The sequence below is a fragment of the Notamacropus eugenii genome, chromosome 2 (genome assembly GCF_028372415.1).
Source record: "Notamacropus eugenii isolate mMacEug1 chromosome 2, mMacEug1.pri_v2, whole genome shotgun sequence".
Lineage (NCBI taxonomy): Eukaryota > Metazoa > Chordata > Mammalia > Diprotodontia > Macropodidae > Notamacropus > Notamacropus eugenii.
Window position 1 is genome coordinate 442,796,990 of NC_092873.1, and position 21,345 is coordinate 442,818,334.

At 34.2% G+C, this 21,345-nt stretch overlaps 1 protein-coding gene across 6 annotated transcripts in view; it reads right to left on the reverse strand.

The window, feature by feature from the left end:
* The window catches only part of NEK7 (NIMA related kinase 7), a 203,750-nt gene that overhangs the window by 43,935 nt on the left and 138,470 nt on the right, over positions 1–21,345 (reverse strand). For all 6 annotated transcript variants that reach the window (XM_072648296.1, XM_072648294.1, XM_072648292.1 and 3 more), the window contains 2 exons: positions 5,692–5,800; positions 4,619–4,726 (listed from right to left, as the gene is read on the reverse strand). In XM_072648296.1, the coding sequence (XP_072504397.1) occupies positions 4,619–4,726; positions 5,692–5,800 (217 nt within the window). The remainder of the gene's footprint in view (positions 1–4,618; positions 4,727–5,691; positions 5,801–21,345) is intronic.

A 21,345-nucleotide genomic window follows, 5' to 3' on the forward strand; every position in this document is an offset into this window, starting at 1 on the left:
AGTCTTTCTTCTCTCCCCTCATACTGTCACCTCCCCAGGACTATTATAATAGCCTGCTTGGTGGGTCTGTCTGACTCAGTTCTCTCCTCCAATCCATCCTCCATTCAGCCACCAAAGTGATTTTCCTAATGCATAGGTCCCCTACTCAGTAAACTCCAGTGGCTTCCTATTGCCTCCAGGAGTAAATGCAAATGCTTTGTTTGGTATTCAAAAAGTCTTTCATCATAACCTAGCCTCTTCCCATTTTTCTAGTTGTCTTAATATCCTTCTCCTTGCCACATACTCTTTGATACAGTGACAATGGTCTCCTGACTTCCACGAGAAAGACTCTCCTCCCAACTCTGGGCATTTTCTCTGGCTTGTCTCCTTGGAATGCTCTCCCTCTTCCCATCTCTGCCTACTGGCTAGCCTGGCTTTCTTCAAGTCTCAGCTAAAATCCTATCTTCTACAGGAAGGCTTTCCCAATTTTCTTAATCCTAGTGCCTTCTCTCTCTTATTTCCTATTTATCCTCTATATGACATGCTTCTACATGTTTGTTTACTTGTGGCCTCCCCCATTAAACTGTGAGCTCCTCAAGGGTAGGATCTCTTTTTACATCTTTGGTACTTAGCAGAGTACCTGGCACACAGTTGGTACTTAATAAATTTTTACTTATTGACAATGAAAATCATATTAAAGAAAACGTATTACCACCTGCTATGCTGCAGCACTCTAAGACCTACTGGGCCTTGCAACTTTCTCCTATATATGGTCTTCCTCACTCCATTCCCCAATTAGCATGTGATCTCCTAATCAGAGGCTGTCTTACTTTTTTTTTCCATTTGCATTCTCAGTACTTATATTACATACACATAATACTGATCATTCAGTCATTCATTTATAGGAGACCACTCAACATACTAAGTGCCTTCCTTGAGCACTTTTCACATCATTAACATACTAATGGACCATATGGGCTATTTATTGATTACCCTTAACTCTAGATATAGGAGCAACCCATGTTCTTTTTCTATCACACATTTCTTTGATACCATCTTTTACATGACTTTCAATGTGAAATCTTATTTATAATGTTACTTATTTACAAAGTTACAGTTGGTTCATTCTCACAGTGAATCTCTCTTAACTATCCTTTTGGAAATTCTTAACTTCTAGCAGCATATTTATTTGGTGATGAATTTCTCTGGCCATAATCCATCCATGGCCAATTCACCAAACAAAAGAAAATTCAAAATGACCCTTAGTGCTGTGTGGCCTCTCTTCTGCATCTGAAGTGAGGAGGCACACTGGCAAAAAAGAGAACAATGTTTGCTAATGAAATAATCCCTACCTTCAAGGAGTTTATATTCTACTGGTAGGAGAACAGATTTTTCACAGGACAATATGAACAAATGATTTTCTTGAAATCTCAAGTTACATATGACATATGTGACAGTAAAAATCCTAATTTTAAAGAACTCATTATAAAGAATATTCATATAAAACAAGGTCAACAATACTATGTCGTAATGACTGTCATGGCCTTCCAAGAACTTATTGACTACAACTGAATGGTGAGAGCAGTGTAATCTACAAATCAGTATTTATACAACATGATGCTGATACACATACGTACTATTTACCTGTTTGTGATGTATAATATACTTTCTTAATCACATTGTCTTGAAGCTCACAGATTTATTATAGCAAATTCCTGTTTTGTTTTTAACCACTAGATGGGATGATTCAATCAGGTCTACACAAAAAGCAAAAGAATCATGCCAATCCTAACTGTAGTTTAACCTATTATCTTTAGGTTAAGGGAAATCAAAGAGACCTTGGTGTCATGTTAGTTGTGTAATTATATAATGAGACTCCAAAATTCAATGAAAACTTAAATGTGTGGACAAAACCTCAATTAAAATATTTTCAGACCATTTGCAGATGAACAAAGATTTACTTTACATTCTCAATTCCTTACACATTAGTATATGCTTAATAAATGCTTATTAAATGACTGAATAATGTACAAGAACATTTTCTATCAATTACAGATATTCAAAAGTGAAATGTGATGCCTCAGGAGGCAATTGTTTGTCCCTCACTGGAAATCTTTCGGTGAAGAATGCATGACCACCTGTTGGGTATGACATAGAAGGGATTTTTATTCATGTAAGGGTTGTGCTGTGGACAGTCTCTGAGGCTCCCTTCCTATCTGGGGTTCTGTGATAACATGTTTGGTGATAGAATCTTGACTGTTTTTATTACTCCACCAGGAATTTACGTGAGTACTCTTGGCAAAACTAAATCTATTAAGAATATTTCCTGAGGAAATACATAAGAGAAAAAGTACATCTCAATAGATGTATGAATACCTAAGAAGCAACTCATTGAAATACTAAAATTATAATTTGTAAAACTTTTATGCTTTTGACGGAAGATATGAATTATTTTTTAATAATGACGGAAGGTTTCTGTTTAAAGTAAAGCACAACTTTAGTATTGAGTGTTTGTCAATTAATCCTAAAATAATTTTAAAGGAATTGACAGATTCTGAAACAATCTGGCACAACTCAAAAGTATAAAGCTATACATTTATTTGATTCTTTGTTTTAATCATCTTTTTTTTAAAAAAAGGTCTATGTTAACAGCTTTGAAATGAATATATTTTCAATTAGCATGAACAAAATCTGATACTTAGAGGTTGTCAAATTACATGACTGTATTGGGAGAGGTCTACTGTTTACAAATGTGTTAGTTATGATCCTTCAGATTAAAATATGACTACATTCTTCAAAGATCTTGAGCGATTCAGAAGATGAAGAAATGTGACAACTGGTATTCTAAGAGTTTTGAGATAAGTGTTTTTTTCCCTGTATATGCTTTTAAAGAGAAAACACACACACAAAAAAAAAACCCCTACAAAAAATGGCAAGAAAATTAAGTATTAAACCCAATTTGCTAGTGAGAAAGGCATATTTTGAAAAGATATACTGCTAACATTTCTCTAGAACAAGTTATATAATCATTCCCTTTGAATTCAAAAATTCAAAATGCCATCCTACTGAACTGGCATAAGATTATCTATGTGGACGCCTTTGCTCCCCATTCTTTGCATTTTATAACTGAAGCTGTGACTTTCCAAAAAAGGAGGATTTATTTTTAGTGTTGTTAAATTTATATAATTTACTATAACTAATATTAAATAAACATTGTGAGGTTTCCTTTTGTCTTCCTGTGAATATTTTTACTTAATTCCCCATTAGGGTTTGGAATTTTTCCAATCTCTCAATAAAAATAAATATAAAAGGGTCATAGTAAGAAAGAATATCATCTGGCAATTATATACTGCTTAACCCTTTTCAAAAAACTGTTACCTGTTACCTCATTTGGTTCTTACCATATCTCTTTGAGAGAAAACACATATATTTATTATATTGTAAAGGCAATATGGTGTAGTAAAAAGCATATCTGATTTGAAATCAGAGAACCTAGGCTTAAATCCCAGCTCTGCTACTTATTAACTGTATACTTCTGGAATATTACTAAACATCTCTAAGACTTAATTTCCTTACTTGTAAAACGAGATCATGGACTAGATGAGTTCTTGTCCAGCTGTAAGTTCAAGGAGCCTAATTCTTAGTTCAACGTACTTTTAATTATCCTAATGTGCTTCTCTATTTCTTTTCTGATTATAAATTGATATTCTAATTTAAAATTAGAATTATTTAAATTAATTTTATTTTAATACATTTAAACTGTTTCACAAAACACAAAGATGAAATATCAAATTTACAGACTAAATTTATCCTTTACCTTAAAAGAAAAAAATAACACACAGTCCAGGTATGAAGCTAGAGGGTCATTACTAAGTCTGAAAAATAACTTTACTTAGGTTCTAATAACTGAATTTTTACTCATTTTCTCTATGAATAGCTAGTTCTTAAAGCATATAAAAGAAAAATATATTGTAAGGGCTTTAAAAGAATTCACAAGACTTCAATAAGGTACCCAATTCAAAATAATTTATTCTGTCTTAGTAATTTTAAAATTATTTTCATGTCAAATATATTTTCTTTCTATTCTTAACATTTCAAAACCTATATTAAATTCTATTTTGAATATAAAAATGGGAATATATTTCTGAGATGCTAAAATTTTATGATTTATAATTTGTAAAAAACACACCTTGTTAATGATCCATAATCTTTAAAAAAGATTCATCTCCTCAATGTAGTTATCACCTTCATATACTCTCCCATTACAAATAAACATTTCCAAATGGTTGTGGCATTTTTTCAAAGAGAGTATAGTCCTAACTCAGGAAAGTAGGCGATTCATTAGTTCTTATTACACTATTATAAAATGAATTCTTTATGGTAATAAGAAAATCAGACTTGCTCTTAGCAGACATCATCCACCAAAATGACTGCAGTCATGGAAATAATATTAAACTGTTCAAGTGAAACAGATAGTAAATCTCCAACTGATAATTTTTTGTATGTTCATGAAACTGATGATTTAATTTTTAAAAATGATTTTATCTGGCACCTGCAAGGAAACTACATCAGTATTTATGTAGATGATTTTTAAAATACGTAATAAAATATTTGTTTGAAATCATTTAACAATTCCTACCTAAAGAATGTGCAGCTGTGGTTTTAGAGCTGAAAAATCGGCCCAGTCCAAGATCTCCAAGTTTTACTACTCCTGTCGCTGTAATGAATACATTAGCTGGTTTTATATCTGTAAAATAAATAAATAAAAATTGTCAGGAAAGAGCTACAGTGTTTCCAAAGGGCTAAGTTTTGAAAATTTGGGGGGTGGGGGGGTGGGGAGCATTAGTTGAAAGAAAGCAATATTCTTACTGAATGTACCTTACTAGAAAAATAGGTTTCAGAATTTTAAACCATTTTCTTTTTATATTCAGATATTCTTTTAAAATCACCTAGACTGACGTTTTTAAATTCTTTCAGTATTCATATGGGCTGATCAAACACAAAATAAACATGTATTGGAGCAATAAATATAAATGACACAGTTTTAATATGCTACTAGCTTTTGTTCAAACTACAATCTGTTTTCTTTACTGAAAAACCAGACCTCACAGAATATTGCTCATTCTTCTGTTTTTTCAGTTATTAGCATTATGCAAAATAAGAATGTTTATTTTTACTACCATATGATGATTATAAAATTAAACTTGGGCTATTTCAGAAACTACAACTCTAAAATACTCAAACAAAATGAAAGACTTCTTTCCAAAGTCTATAATTTAACCACTTAATGATGGGGAAAAATCTTAGTCCCTGGCCAACTATACAACATTATTAGAACTCTAAGAATCAATACTTAATAGCTTAATGTTCAGGCTGCTGTAATGAACATTGTTCATTTAATAAAATATTCCTTTTCTCACACGTAATATTTTTTTCATGAATTCCCCATCTCTTATTATTTTTCCCTTCCGGATTTAACAAATTATTTAACACAATAAAAAGACTGAAAGATCTGCCAAGGTATTTTTATTTTTATGTAAACCCAAACTACTTTTGTTAGGAGAAAATACATTCTGATGAAATTACAGTATCTGGAAAATAATTCCCACCAAAAATTATTTTCTTTCATCTGAGTTTGATGTAATTTACCCTGAAAATGCCAACCATCTATCTTAAACTATTACTACTCAAATATGCAAGATCTTTACATACCTCTGTGCATAACTCGCCGGGAATGCATATGCTCCAAAGCACTGCAAAGTTGAACAAAGTACTTCCAAACTGTCCTCTCAGGAATCAACCTTTTTTGTTTCTTAAAATGCTGTAAAACAAATAGAATGGAAAGGAAATAATGAAAATTTCTTAAAATTCAATTCTGGGAACATAATTTGACACAATGAAAAAAATGATCAGCAAATCTGAGATAGCAGTATTGTATCTACGATAAACTGAAGCAGCTCTTTAGAACATTTCACTTGCTGACATATTTACAAGAATTTTACTTGATCTGTCAAGTCAATTTCCTCTCTACTTAGTTAATATACTAATCCAGGTAATGTCGAAGTACACTGTTAGTTGTTGTACAATCAGGTGATATCTTGTAGATATCATTTACATCTGATACATCTAAAGGTCTGCCTCATTTTACAAAAAAAAAAAATCTAAATTAGAAATTAGAAATGATAATTTGCACTATGGAACAATTCTCATTACAAATACAGAACTCCTTTAGTAATGAGTTCCAATATGTGTTTCTCCAATATAACACTATGTACAAGAATTCAATTTCCATGAAACCATGAGTATTTCCACCATAAATGTTAGACACAAAAATATATACCTACATCTTAAGTCTTATTAAATCATATCTCAAAACTTCACTCCAAAGTCAGGTCAAGCAAATCTTAAAATATCAGCATATCATAATCAATTTTTAAATCAGGAAAGTTTCTGTAGATTTTACAAAACTGAGCTCTCTAGTCTGGTTTTCAATCATTTTACAAGAGATGAAAATAACAATTCTGAAATTAATGTGAGATTTATAACATGTTAAAACTGATACAGAAAAATTATTTTAGATATAAAAATACTGACCCCCAATTTTTAAAATGTTTTCATACAGATTAAGCCAATGCCTATTTTTGTCTCTTTAAAAAAATCATTTATCCATCAAAAGGACTGTAATATTTAAAGTTAAATTTGGCAATATACATATAACCCCAAGATATTCTACGATATAAAGCTTGAAATGCTACATAGTTGTTTGTTTGTTATTTAATAGTGAGATTCTAAATATCACGGATTTTAAAAATAAGCAAGTTTGTCAGTTTTTTTTGCAGTGTTACCAGATGAGGGCAGGATGCAATGAAAATTATTATTGGGATATGTACAGGTTATCTACCTTTTATATGGGAAAATATATAAGTATTTTTGAGGACTCAGAGAAACCAAGAAAAATATGTAAAGAAAGACAAATGACCCAGGTTAATTTTTACTACGTTTCTCACTGTTTTAAAAGCCTTATCAGTTATCTTAATAAAATTTACTTGTATCAAATACTCAAATGACATGCTATACCACCAAAATGTTTTAATGACTAATAATATGATTGTAAGTTGGTGAAGACAACAGTAATACTGATGAAAAAATTTCCAAAATCAAAAAGCAATATAAATTATTTCCAGGCAATAAAAAATAGAAAATTTTACATGTCAGGTTTTTTATTCTGACTACTTTTAATTTTATAATATTTTAACATCAGTTTTCATTCAAATGAGGCAATACAGTAAAATCAGTTCTTTACATATTATTTTCACTCAGACTTGGAATGAATCCAAATAAATCCTACGTATGGGTTCTCCCCATAGCAGGATTAGCATATCAGAGGACTGTTTGATGTCAACAGGAAGATGGAGACCAGGTTTCTTTTCATTTAAAAATAAATACACAATATCATGTAAGTATAGGGGCATAAAAGCATACTTCTGTGTTTTAACATAGATTTTTAAATTATCATAATTAACTCTGCAGTTTATAAAAACCATCAATGTTGTAAATAACTTGAAGTTCAAAAGATAATGAAAAACTGTCTACAAAATGTCTGAAACAGGCATCTTTTCTGCATCTATTTCTTACAAATCTTAAAAAGAATAATGCATAATATTTTTGCATTTTCTTTAGTTTTCATTTCTTCCCAATATAGCATGTGCGAACAAGGATTTGAAATAATTTCAGCAAGTTTCTGCAACTTTGACATTTTGAAATCAGAAATCCATAGAAATGCTTCTATAAAAGTAACATTTTTATATTAATGTTAGGGATAGAGAGGAGAGCAGAGGAAATACTCTGAAATTACTGGAAATCTGAAACGTGTACACAAGGACATTTGAACACTCATCAGAGATATTAAAATTACTAAAAGTTCGAACTGGGACATACAATGACTTTTTACCTATTTAGGAAACTCGATGATGTACACTATGAAAGGGACATCACTTGGCTAAATTTTTTTCTTTTCTTTTTGAGAGACTGTTCCTTGTGAAAATACATAAATAGGACAAAACAAAATAACCACTGACGTTAAGTATGCATAACCAACCACAAGAAGAAATAATTTGGAAAGGATTGTTTGTACAAATTAGTAGATGGTTCTTAAGCAATAACAATATAGGAACTTGATTACTCAAAAATTTAAGGAGAAAATGGGCTTCACTTTGACATTCAGTTTCACAGGTAAAACAATTTAAAATTTAATTTGATTATGGCATCATTATTTGTTGTCATATTAAACAGATAACATTTAAGGCAGCTATTGATATTAAGCATAAAATATGATATTAAAGTCAGGGAACACTGATGAGTCTTGCCTTTCAGGACAGACTTATAAGGATACCTAATTCTTTTAACACAGTAAGAAAGCCTGATTGTTTCTGATGGTGGCACTGTTGGCTACCTCTTAGGAATAGGGCACAGAACATAAAAATAATAGAAAAGAAAAGTTAATCTATTTGCATTATTTCTGAAGTTTATATCAAGTCTGATAAAATAATAACTTATATACTGAAGTTTGAAAAAAACTTTCTAGATCAACATATTTGATAGTATAGGCATGAAAGACAATTTTTCTAGCAAAATGACACAAATTAGAAAGACAAAATTCTATTCTATGTTATATTCATAAATATACATATCTAGATAGGTAATCTGTTAGATGACAGAAACTAAAAAAAATTATAAGCTAACACATAGAGAAGACGACTGAATCATTATACTAATAAAAGCTGTTGAATGCAGAATTGGTAGATGCATTTGATTTAGTTGTTATAAGTAATTCCCAAATACTTGAATTTGCATGTCAAAATAATACTTGATATTTGTATGAGATCTCCTGAATAACAAGTGGTAAGAACATCTATGGATGTATCAAAACTGCAAATAGCATCGTTACACCTGAACACGTTCCATTCTTTCTTTTTGTATATCTTGCCCTTATCACAATGACTGGCAATTAGAAATACTGGTTGTTTGGTATGTTTTTTAAAAGTCATGTTTTGATAATCAAAAAAGAAGGTCATGTGAATGCAAGATGTCTTTTCCTACATATTTTCGACATTTGCTACCAAGATTATTATACCAAAAAAAGTAGCAGAGCAAGAAGATTTTATTACATATAGTTCATTTGAAATACCTTATAACAGATTTCATTCTCTAAATAGTATTATCACTTAAAATATAAAAAGTGACCAGAGTACAATATATATAATACAAATATCACCTAAGTAAATTGTCTTAATAAAAAGTGCAAACTTCATCCATTTAAAACTCTTGGGGTGGGGGGAAGGTATTTTTCTTTTAAGTTTCCAAATAGGTTCATACAATTAAAATAACACCTATATTATCCGCCTGGACAACAACATTGTAAATTCTAAATACTACTATTAACCTGGTTTAATCAGTTCTATGAACCTAGTTCCTCAGTCACTTACACAACCCAACTCTAAGATACAATCACAATTTTCCAAGTTTTACTATCATATACAATTCTAGTACTCACTTCATGGAATGGAATTTTTATAAGAATTGATAACTTTATTAGCCAGGAAAATAATCAATCCACTAAGAATGGACAGAAAATGACTTTGAAACTTAACTGTAATCAATATACATGATATTTGCATTGAGCTGTTGTTTGCCCTTTGTTCTCAGAGGACCATGGCATCAGCAAGGTGATGCTATGACTTGCAAGTAGATTGGATTTAGGTAAGAGAGGGCTGTGTAAAGTTACCAACTTCACTTTCTCCTCCAGGGCCATCTAGGCATTAGCTGGAAAGTAATATTTCTGCTGTGCTAAGAATAGATCACATCTTTAGTACAGTATTTTACTTAAGTTTATGTCTACCAGACTAAAGAAAAGTACAGAGAAGTTTTAGAAATCTGAGGGAAAAGATAACTGAAAAATTAGAAAGAGTGCTATATAAGGCTTACATCTTTTTTTGGCATCTTATTCCTTGTAAATCTTAAAATGAACACTATATAATATTTTTGTAACATTTTTAAATTCTTTTTTAACATGCTGGATGCCTATATTAACTGATATCTGAAACATGAAAAGAATGAGAAGACTTTCTAACATATGAATCATTCTCATACACTGAATGATCACTAACTGTTGGCCATTTCCATTGAGGCCATTATAAGAAAAAAAGAGTTTCAGGTTAAAAATAAGGAGTCAGTTCCTGAATGGAACATTGTAATATAAATTTTCTTAATATTTTTAAAGAACTTTCTAGAAAGCCTGGGTTCTCTAGTCCTAGTTATGTCACTAATTAGTTAGACCTTGTCCACTACAAGACCCCAGTTTCCTCATTACCAGGAGGGAATTAAAATTAAAAATATCTTCCAACTCTAAAAATGGATGACTGTGAGGCTATATTTATAGGAAAAACTCATTTCACTTGCTTCCTTGGAAACTTTATCATGAATTCAAGAATAAGTGGACAGAACACTGCTGACTCATAGAAAACACCACGGGTTGTCCTGAGGTGCATACTAGGTAATTTGAATCTTTTTGTTAACAAGCTAAAAATTTGCTGATAAAAATCCTATACTCTTTTAAGTCAAGCTAGAAGAGCCTTTCATCCTTAAAGATACACACCTTCACTGAAAAAAAAAAAACATAAAAAAAACACACAACTGAAGTAGTCCTACTTTAGTACTGAATTCTAATTGGAAAGCATTCCCATGAGGCTAATTTAGCTAGTAGACTCAATTCAAGTCAGTATTAAGACCACCATATTATGGGCAAATTCCTAGTGCTAGAGACTGCGAATGTGAAGATTAAAAAGCCTCTGCAGTATCACTGGCAAATGGCTACTGAGCCTCCATGTAAAGATCTCTAGTGATGGGGAATTCGTAGAGGTTGCTCTTGTCACTTTTGGAGAACTTTAATTTTTAAGAAGCTTTTCCTCACAGTAGAAACCTACCTCAGCAATTGCCACCCACAGCTCCTAATTCAGTTCCCTAGAGTCATGCAAAACAAATCTAAATCTTACTTCTACATAACAATTGCCCATCAAAAACTTGAATGTGGCTACCTGGCATTCTCTAAGCTTTTCTTCCTCAGGTTAAATGTCCTCATTTTCTGAAACTGATCCTCATTCGATATGGTTTCCAAAAGCTTTTCACCACCCAGACCATCCTCCACAAGTGAACAGTGTAAAATGTTTGCTAATACACAAACTTTGGCCCCATAAGTTTATACTCTAGTTTGGGAAATAAAACAAATACACAAATATGCCACAAATGACAACAACATAATAAGTACATAAGGAGAAGTACAAACAGACATTACAGAGGCAAAAGGAGAAGGGAGACAGGAGATTGTTAACTGAAAGATGGTAGGGAATATATATTCTTAAAATGTATCTCTTAGACTTAGACCTCTTATCAAACGTACCAGAAAACTTGGACAATATATCCCCCTTCTTAATGAAATGAAAATATTTCACAAAACACCAAATCCAAGTTCCTCCACTATCACAAAGACATAAGATCATTATCACAGGGTGAAATTACATCAATTCCTCAAAACAAAGTTTTATGCCACTCTATTATTAACTAATTAGAACTAAGGAAAGACATAAATAATGGAGTTGTAAATGTATATTTTACCTTGTAACTAGAAAAGATTAACAAGTGAATGCCATAATGGATACCTTATATGTAATTCTATTTAGACTAAATATCGAATGCCTTAATTAGTAACCTGGATTTATGACAATATCCTAACAAACAATAAATGTCCCTTTTAATGATTTCTGTTGCATGTTTCATTGAAAATGACTGTTTAAGGAGAACATATTAATCTCCTTAATGCAAAAAATTGATGGACTTAGATATCTTCTCATTTTTAACCTGGCTGCACTCATTTTAGATTTCTTGGACTTCATAAAGCCCCCATGCCCAGTATCTTTCTCACCTTTCCCTCATTTTCAACTCTCTTGTGTGTGCTACGTTCCTTTACTAGATTATAAGCTCCTTAAACTCAGGGACTATCTTTTTCATATTTGTATTCCAGCATTTAGCACAGTGCATGACACACAGCAAATGTTTAATAATTTTTGTTGACTATTAACTGATTCCACATCACAGTAACTTGTGAGTTTCCTCTTAAAAGATATTTACTTCATATGGGTTCATATTCTTTAACATGTTTTATTAGAATCCCCTTTTAAAAACAGCATGATACACCAAAAGAATTAAATCATATATCCAGCAATCTGATTCTATTTTGACTTGGCATTGTGAATGATTTTTATAAAATGCAGTACTCTAAAATAACTTTAGAATTTTTTTTAATTGTTTGAAAGTACTTTCACATAATTTCTGAACTATTTTCACATCAAAATACTTCTTCCATGAGGAATTTGAAATCCTTTATTCCTTTCTCCTGGTCTTCAACGAATAGGGGTTGTGACACAATTACAAAAGTAATAAAATATGGCCCCTTAAGAGTTTAATAATATCTTAGGTTTATAAAGAATCTTAAGGTTTAAAAAAGTTGTTTTTTTATACTATATTACTTCATTTAAGGAATCAAAAAACAGTTGTGGTATAATGCAAAATATTTCTGTAAACAAAGGTAAATATTAAAAAAAAACCTTTGCTTTGTTTAGATTTTGAATTTATGGCCAAAATATGAAGTTCCAGATTTTCTCCCAACACTACTTTGGGAAGTACTTTCAAGAAGTGTGGTCCCTAAGTATGTTTAAAAGGGAGAAATACAAAATGAATTACTATGAATGAACAACTAGGAATTACTAAGTTATATTATTAAGTAGCCTCTGAACAATTAAGTATTTACTTATAAGATGTTTGAGGCAATGTTATGTACTACTTTAACTCATGAATACAGAATAGCAGTTATGTTTCCTCTCCTAGCTTAATTAAGCTAAAGATTTGAGGGAAGACACCATATTTATTATTTTGGGAGATAATTATTTATAAGACTCCCATTAAAGTAATAGAACTCTACCTTTCAAAATCTAGTAATTTATTGCTTTTCCCTTTAAATGTTAAATATCTACTATCATTCTCCTCTATGACATGATCCTTATGTTTCTTCTCTATTATATAAATGATATATAGGATACTGACTATCGAGAACTCTTGTCAAGATATTTAGCTAATTAAATGAAACCAGAAGAAGGAAAACAAATAGATGAAAGATTGAAAAGATCTTAAAGACTTTTATAGCAATTTCTTTTACTCAGTAAGGACACTGAAGCTACCACGCTTAGTCTCATCTTAGTACTGAATGTGCTTCTTTAAAAAAATGGAAGGAGTATCAGTCATGGTGGCATACACCTGTAATTTTTGCTACTAAGGGAGGCTGAAGCTGGTGGATTGGTTGGGTTCAGTTCCAAGCTATAGCAGAGGGCTAATTCTGAGCTGTAGTATGGAACAAATATGGTGAGCCCCCAGAAATAAGTGGAGAACCATCAAGCTACACGAGTTGGGGCACACAGGCCCAGATCATACAAATAGAGCAGATCAAAGCTCCATTCCAATCAGTACTGGGATCAGGCTTGTGAGTGGCTACTGTATTTCCAGAGTGAGGAAAATGAGATCAAATCTCAAAAGAAAAAAAAATCTCTTAAGAAAACAAATATGGGCAAAGCAGTGAGAGGAGGGCATGTTGGAGGAGAGGTCTGGCAAGACAATGTCTTGGAGTATCTATAGCAAAGGTGTAAGGAAAGGCCTCATATCTTATTACCACCCAGCATCACTAACTGTAAATCCACAGGCCAATTTATCCATAGATAAGAAATTTTAGTGAGAAAAATTTGTGTGTAAAAATACTTAGGGGGAAATGTATAGCCTTATTCCAGGATCCAATATTCATCTGACAGAGCAAGAGTTGGCTCAGGGATCCTTTGAGCTTCTACGGACTACATATGAAACTGAAATGCTTTTTTTTTTTTAAATCAACAAAATAAATACACTAGGACTAGAACAAAAAATAATAATTAGGGAAAAAATTCTTTGTAGCAATCATCCCCAATAATGATCTGATATACAAAGAAGAGAGAATTAACTTAAACATAGAAAAACAAGAGGCAATCTTCTACAGATAAATGATAAAAGACATAACAGTTATCAAAAGAACTACAAAATATCAACAATCATAAGAAACAAAGGGTAAGAAAAAATAAAAGAAAAGAGAAAGTCTGTTTCAAAACTTATTTATAGCTTTTGACAAGGTAAATTCCAAATTGCAGAGTATGTGGCTAAACAACTTTAAGTCTCCCACTTGCTAACCAAATATAGCTCAATACAACTACTTAACTATTATTTATTATAACATTCTCTTTAAAGAATTCATCAGACCAAATTAATGATAAGCTTCTTTTCCCTCAACTGCCTAGGACAGCTTGAGTCAGCCAACGGTGGAGGTATCATTAAGGATACAGAACTTAGTTTCTCAAAAGTCAGATAGTACTAGTAAATAATAAATATCCAAGCATGCATAGGGCAACTGGCCAATCAAAACAATTCTATGGCTGGGAGTGGGAACAACTCAGAAAGAAAACAGAATAGGCAGAAGTAAAAGTCATCAGACACCAATCAAAAGCCCAAATCTTGAAATCAACAGTTGTCTGGTCTAATTAGACAGAAATAAGGCTTCATATATTGACTGTCTTCACATTCAGTTAATATTCAAAAAACATATGTGGAAATTACTTTTTAAAATTCACATATTTGCAAAACTTTGCCAGATAATAATTTGCCCTCCCTATACCTTTACAAGTGATAAGTCCTCTTAGTCTTAGTTCTAGAGTTTTAGGCAGAACATTTATGCATTAACTTTCTTTCTTCATTTCAATGGTTAGTTCTTTGGGCAGTGGTGGGAAGTCCCAAAACCAAAATCAGATAACAGAGGTGACTTACTTTGTGTGGGACTTATAATGAATATCAACGTACTGTCCTCATCATTTTCAGATCATTATTCATGTACATCAAGATTAAACAGTTCCTAAAATGGATCAAACTGGAAAAGAATTCCTGGCAAGAACAACAGATGATCCAGGATCGCACATCAATAAAATATGGAGAGCAAAAAGGACTTTGAAGGGAGAAAATTTTATAGAGTATTCAGCATTAGTCTTTTGGGCAGTGCCTCAAGGAGCTTACATATATACCCATAAGTGAATGCAAGATAATTTGAGGAGGAAGACAGCACCAACAAATTAAGGGAAAGGAGCTCAGGAAAGACTTCTCTAAGTTGCTTCAGCAACTAAGTTGAAATTTGAAGAAAACTAAAGATTCTAAGAGGAACAGATAAGGAAGAAATACATTCCAAGCATTACAGATGGCCTATGCAAGAGCATGGAGATGAGAAATGAATAGTGTATTCAGGAAACAATTAGCAAACAAATTTGGGTGGAAGTAAGAAAGGAGAAGAGGAGTAATATGAAATAAGTCTTGAAATTCAGGTAGATAGAGGCTAGGTTTTGGAGAGTTTTAATACCTTTCTGTTAACTTTGGATTTTATCCTAAAGGAGGCCACTGAAAATTTCTGAGCAGGAAAGTGGAAAGATCCATGTCTTAGAAACAGGAATTTGGCAGTTGAGTGGAGAATGTATTAAAGAAGGGAAAAAGTAAAAGTAGTGAAACCCATTAGTAGCTTATTGCAATATTCCTAGCAAAAGCTAATGAAGTCTGAATTACAGTGGTAGCTGTGTGAGAAGTAAAGGAGAATACTGAGATGTTGTAGAGGTATAATTAATAACACCTTAGCTAGGGCTGAGGGGAATAATGAAGAGACAAAGATGACTCCAAGGTTATAAAACTGCAGAACCTCCTGAGACTTGTCAAAACTGACGACTGCTATGAATGTCTGAAGTTTCTAAACGTAACTCATATTCCAGAATCCCTTTCTCTGGTTTTATACTATCAAGTTCAGTTTTCAAAGTGTCTCACAAATCACTCCTTCTGGCTTGTGCCCCGACTTGATGCTTCCTTGAGAACCTCAGTATTTGGCTTATTTTGCCAAATGGGCTCTCTGTTGGGAATATCAGAATATGCTCTGTCTTTAAATCTCAACAGACGGAGGTAAAGCCTTCCTCCCCCTTCTTTAGAAGCATTCAGGTCACCAAATAATTCGGTACAGGACAGATTCTACTTCATTCCACAGAAAGAACCCAAAACATAAAGACTCACAAGAGATGATAAACTATCAACACAACGGCTCTTGGGGTGGAGCCAAGATGCTGGAGAAAAGGCAAGAGCTGCCTGAGCTCTGACTTATTCTGGAATAACTTCAAGCCTCAAAAGTAATTCTGGACAACAGGACCCACAAAAGTATGGGCTGATACACTTTTCAGCCCAAGATAAGTTAGAAGTGCTTCAGGAAAGGTCTGTCACACTTGAATAGAGCAGAAACATAGCCCAGGGCAGGCAGTGTCCAGGAAAGTCAGCGAGAGACCCCCTAGCCCCAGTAAAGATCAGCAACCCAAGGCCTGTTCCCAGCTCAGCAGGCCAGCTGTGAGGTCTCCAGCCCTAGAGCAGCAGGTTAATGGCAACACCAGCAGGGCCAGAGCAGGGACAAATAGACCAGGCAATTCTGGTGTAAGAGGCAAGCCACCAGCCCCGGAGGCCTTGATGCAGCAAGCCAGTGACCAGGCTCCTGCCCCCAGCCCAAGAAGAAAGAGACAGTGTCCCCTATGCCCCAGGAGCAGAGCTCAACTTTACAAGTTATGAAATGGGCTGGAAAATGAGCAAAAGACAAACAAAAAGCTCTGATCATAAAAAAAGTTACTATAACAATGTCAAGACACACACACACACAGACACACACACACACAGACACACACATATATGTGTGTGTGTGAAGCCTCAAAGAGAAATGAGAATTGGTCTCTGGCCCAAAAGGACATCATGAAAAGCTCAGAGGATTCTAAAAATAAATGAGAGAGAAGAAAAATTAGGAAAACAAATGAGAGTTATGCAAAAGAACTATGAAAAAAGTGGACAGGTTGGTAAAGGAAGCACAAAAAATAGAAAAGGAGGTAAAAAAATTCACCGAAGAAAACAATTCCTTAAAAAGTAGAAATGGTCAAATGGAAAAGGAGGCACAAAAGTTCACTGAAGAAAATTATTCCTTAAAAACTAGTACTAGGCAAGAAGAACCTAATGACTCTATGACATTAAGAATCATTTAAACAAAATCAAAAGAATGAGAAAATAGAAGAAAATGTAAAATACCTCATTAGAAAAAAAACTGACCTGGAAAACAAATCCAACAAATCCCGGGCAGATAACTGAAGAATTAATGGACCACATGAAGGCCAGGTACCATTAAAACCAGATAATATTTGTAAAACACTCAGTGCACTGCCTGGCACGTACTCATTCGTTGCCGCAGTTTGTCTTCATTCTCAAAGAGCACAAATGACGTCAGGAAAGCGATGTCAAGGCTTGCAGGATAATTGGACTGAAGTGAGGCAGGGCTGTGCAAAGTCCTCAGTCACTCTTTCCTCCAAAGCCTTCTGGGTCTAGTGCCTAGACAAGATGAGGACAACTGGAAATGGCAGCAGGTGCAGTGGCAGACCGTGGCCTTTTTACATTAAGGTCCTTCCCAGGTGTCAGTCTGTCTGAGGCAATACCCATGTAGTGATTACGGCCTAGTCAGGCACTATATAAATGCTAGTTATTATATTGCTGTTGCTATTGTTATTATTACTGTTACAATTAAAAGCTATGGCTAAGGGAACTTTTAACTAAACAAGGAATGGAGCCAATCACCACAGATAAAACAGGGAGATTCCAGACATGCTTCACTTTTACTCCCTACTCCCAGATCATACTCCGGACAGTTTCTCTAGCAGTAAAACCACCATGCTATGTCCTCCCTTTCCCCCATTCAATCCTAAAATCATATTCAAATCAACTTGGACATAATTCCAAAAGGGGAAATGTTAAATATTCTTCTATAATCACACTCAAGTGTCCCCACCTTAGACACCTATCTTCTACTTGTCTCCCTTTATTAAAATGCCAGTTTCTTAATGGCATCAGTCTCTTTAAAAAAATTATTCCCAGGGCTTAGTATAGTGCTGAGCAAGCATTTAACACATGCTAGGATAAGAAAAGAAGTAGTCAACTGAAGGGAAACCTTTGCAGCAAATAGCTTTGATAAGGCAGTTCTCTCAGTCTAAATATTGCAGGGAAAATTAGAGAGAGATTGTTAGAGGGATATTCCTTATCTGAAAGTTCTCCATGTCAATGAAATTTCAAGTCCAGTGCTTTTTCTATATATCTAGGGAACTAGTACAAATATGTAACACCAAAAGCAATTTCCAACGATAAGTGGTCAGAGGATGTGAATAACTGTAGGATTATTCCAAATCGCTAATTCTAAAAGAAATGAAAGTGAAAACACCTCACATTTCATTTCACACTAAGAAAATTAGCAAAGATAACAAAAGATGAAAAAGGAAATACACATTTAGGGTCAGATGAACTGAGGAAAGATAGGCCACATTGATACACTTTTAGTGGAACTGTTTATTTGTTTCAACAATTCTGGAAAACAATCTCAAACCATGGCAGAATTCACTTAATTGTCATATCCTTTGACCAAGAGTTTGTACTACACAGCATATACCCCAACAAAGTCAAAAACAAAGAGAAGAGTTCGCTATAAACCAAAATAGTCATTCAGTGGACAAGCATTTATTAAGTACTTCTTAACGTAGGATCTCGAGCCTCAGATGTGAAGTGTGAGACCATTCTTTGAGAGCTTTCCATCAGCTATGTGTGTGTCCCCTTAAGGAAAGCAGCAAGGGACTGGCAGGGTGAGACTATGATCTGCCTCAAAATGACTTCCTTCTGTGTTCATAGATTTCTATTTACTCCTGCTCCTATCTGATCTCCAGCCTCAACTGAAAAAAGCAAGGCCTTTTTTTCAATATACCTCTTCAATTTCTTGCTGTGAGCCCTCCTAAGGGAAAGCTACTAAAGGTTGGCTGAATGACTTCCATTTGTGCCATTACAAGGTAATTTCTACCTGCTGATGCCAGCCTAATCTCCCAATCTTGATTTAGAGAACCTCTAGTACAAAACAAATAAACAAACAAACAAACAAAAAAACCCTACCCTTTGACCTTAGACCTTCCATTTCCTGCTCCACAGGAGTCACTTGAGGGAAGAAGAGGAAAGTCAGGGGGAAATGGGACTTCCAACTCCTGCTAGGCAGGTTTGACTTCCATCTCCTCCTCTGCTGTTTCCTGCCTAATTTCCAGTCTTCAGAGGAAAAAAGGGATAATGAAACAGGGCCTCCCATCTGACTAGCGTGCCCTCCATCTCATGTTGCACTTGTCTCCAGCCCCACCTTTGGTCTCATCTGAAAAGTGGTGCTTCCACTCAATGGTGGATATTTTTAGACCTGGTCACACTTTTCACATCTCGGTTATTCTGAACTCCTGTATACACCATCCAAAACTCATTCCTTAAACCCACTACGCTATTCCTTATTTCTACCCCCCTCAATCCCAGCACTCCAAAATTCACAAATGCCACCTACCCTTTCCACTGTGCCATCTGGAATGTCTGTTCCATAGACAAGACACTTCCCTTCATCCTAAAATCTCTTCTCCTCTTACTCTAGTACTGCCTACACCTTCACTCATTCCCCTTCACTCACTGGTTGAGGGGAGGGAGTTGGGATACTCCTTGCTCCCCAGTGACACTTTCAGGGTCTCTCCTAACTTCCATCAATCACTAACATCACCTTCTTTGAGATCATACAATTTATATCTACCACTCAATCAAAATACAGTTCATTTCTCTTCCTTCCTCAATAAATAAGGTACAATTTTTCTCTCCTCAAATTTGGAGACATCATCATATATAATGATTTTCTCATCAATCTATCCACTCAAATTCCTCAACCTACTCATTTTCTATGACCTACTCCTCCATTCCATCTCAGGTACATACAAAGACAGTTATACCTTTGATCTTGCAATCACTGTTGCCAAAGCCTGTCAATTCTTCCTTTGCAATATCTCTCAAATACACCTCCTCCTCTCCTCTAATACTGCTATCATTTTGTTGCAGGCCCTTATCACCTCATTTCTGTAATACTGCTTAAGCCTCTTGGTGAGTCTGCCTACCTACTTCAAGTTTTTTTCCCACTCTAATCCATCCTCCATTCAGCTATTAAAGTGATTTTCCTAAAGTACAGGTTTGATCATGTCATTCTCCTACTCAATAAACTCCAGTGGCTCCCTATTACTTCCACAATCAAATACAAAATGCTGTTTGGCATTCAAAGTCCTTCACAATCTATCCCCTACCTTCAAGAGTTCTTACACTTTACCCTCTGGCACATTTTCAAGATCCAATAATACTGGCCTCTTTGGTGTCCAGTGTAGAAGATAACCCTCAGCTCCAGACATTTTCTCTAGCTATCTCCCTTTCCTGGAATGCTCTTCCTCTTCATCACTTACTGGCTTTCCAACTAAAATCACATTTTTACAGGCAGTCTTTTGCAGTTCCTCGAATATCTAGTACCATCCTCTTTTTAATTACTTCCTTTATTCTATATACTGTCCATAAATATCCATTTGCTTGTTGTCTCCCTCATTATATTGTGAGCTCCTTGAGGACTGAGACCGACTTTTGTCTCTTTTTGTATCCAGTGTCTTAATAAACATTTACTGACTAACTACATAATGACTATAGTATGCCAGGAACTGGGCTAAGAGAAGGCAATATAACAAAAACCAAAAGAACAATCCCTGTTCTCAAGAAGCTCACATTCTAATGGAAGTAACGATGTACAAACAAGATGCAGACACAATAAGTTGGAGATAATCTCAGAAAAAAAGTTGCTTGCATTCGCCCTCTATACTGCTCCCTGAAGAACACATATGGCTAGTAGTCATGACCTAGATGACGATTTAGGAAAGGAGGAGTCAAATAAATAAGAGGGGAAGCAAATGAGAGCAATGTCACAAAATATTAGAGAGAAACAAGTATCAAAGAAGAAAGGGTGATCGAGGATGTCAAAAGTCATAGAGAATCAAGAAGGATGAGGATGGAGAAAAACTCATGAGATTTGACAATTAAGAGATGATTGTAACTTTGGAAAGAGCAACTTCAGTTGAATAATAAGGTCAAAAGGCAAACTGCAAAAACTAAGAAGAAAGAAGACACTACAGACAGCCTTCTCAAAGAGTTTGCCTACCACAGAAGAGAGATATGGGAAGAAAGCTAGCAGGGACAGATGGATCAAGTGAGGGATTTTTAAGGATAGAGGAGAGATGGACATGTTTATAGGTGACAGGGTAGCAGTCAGTA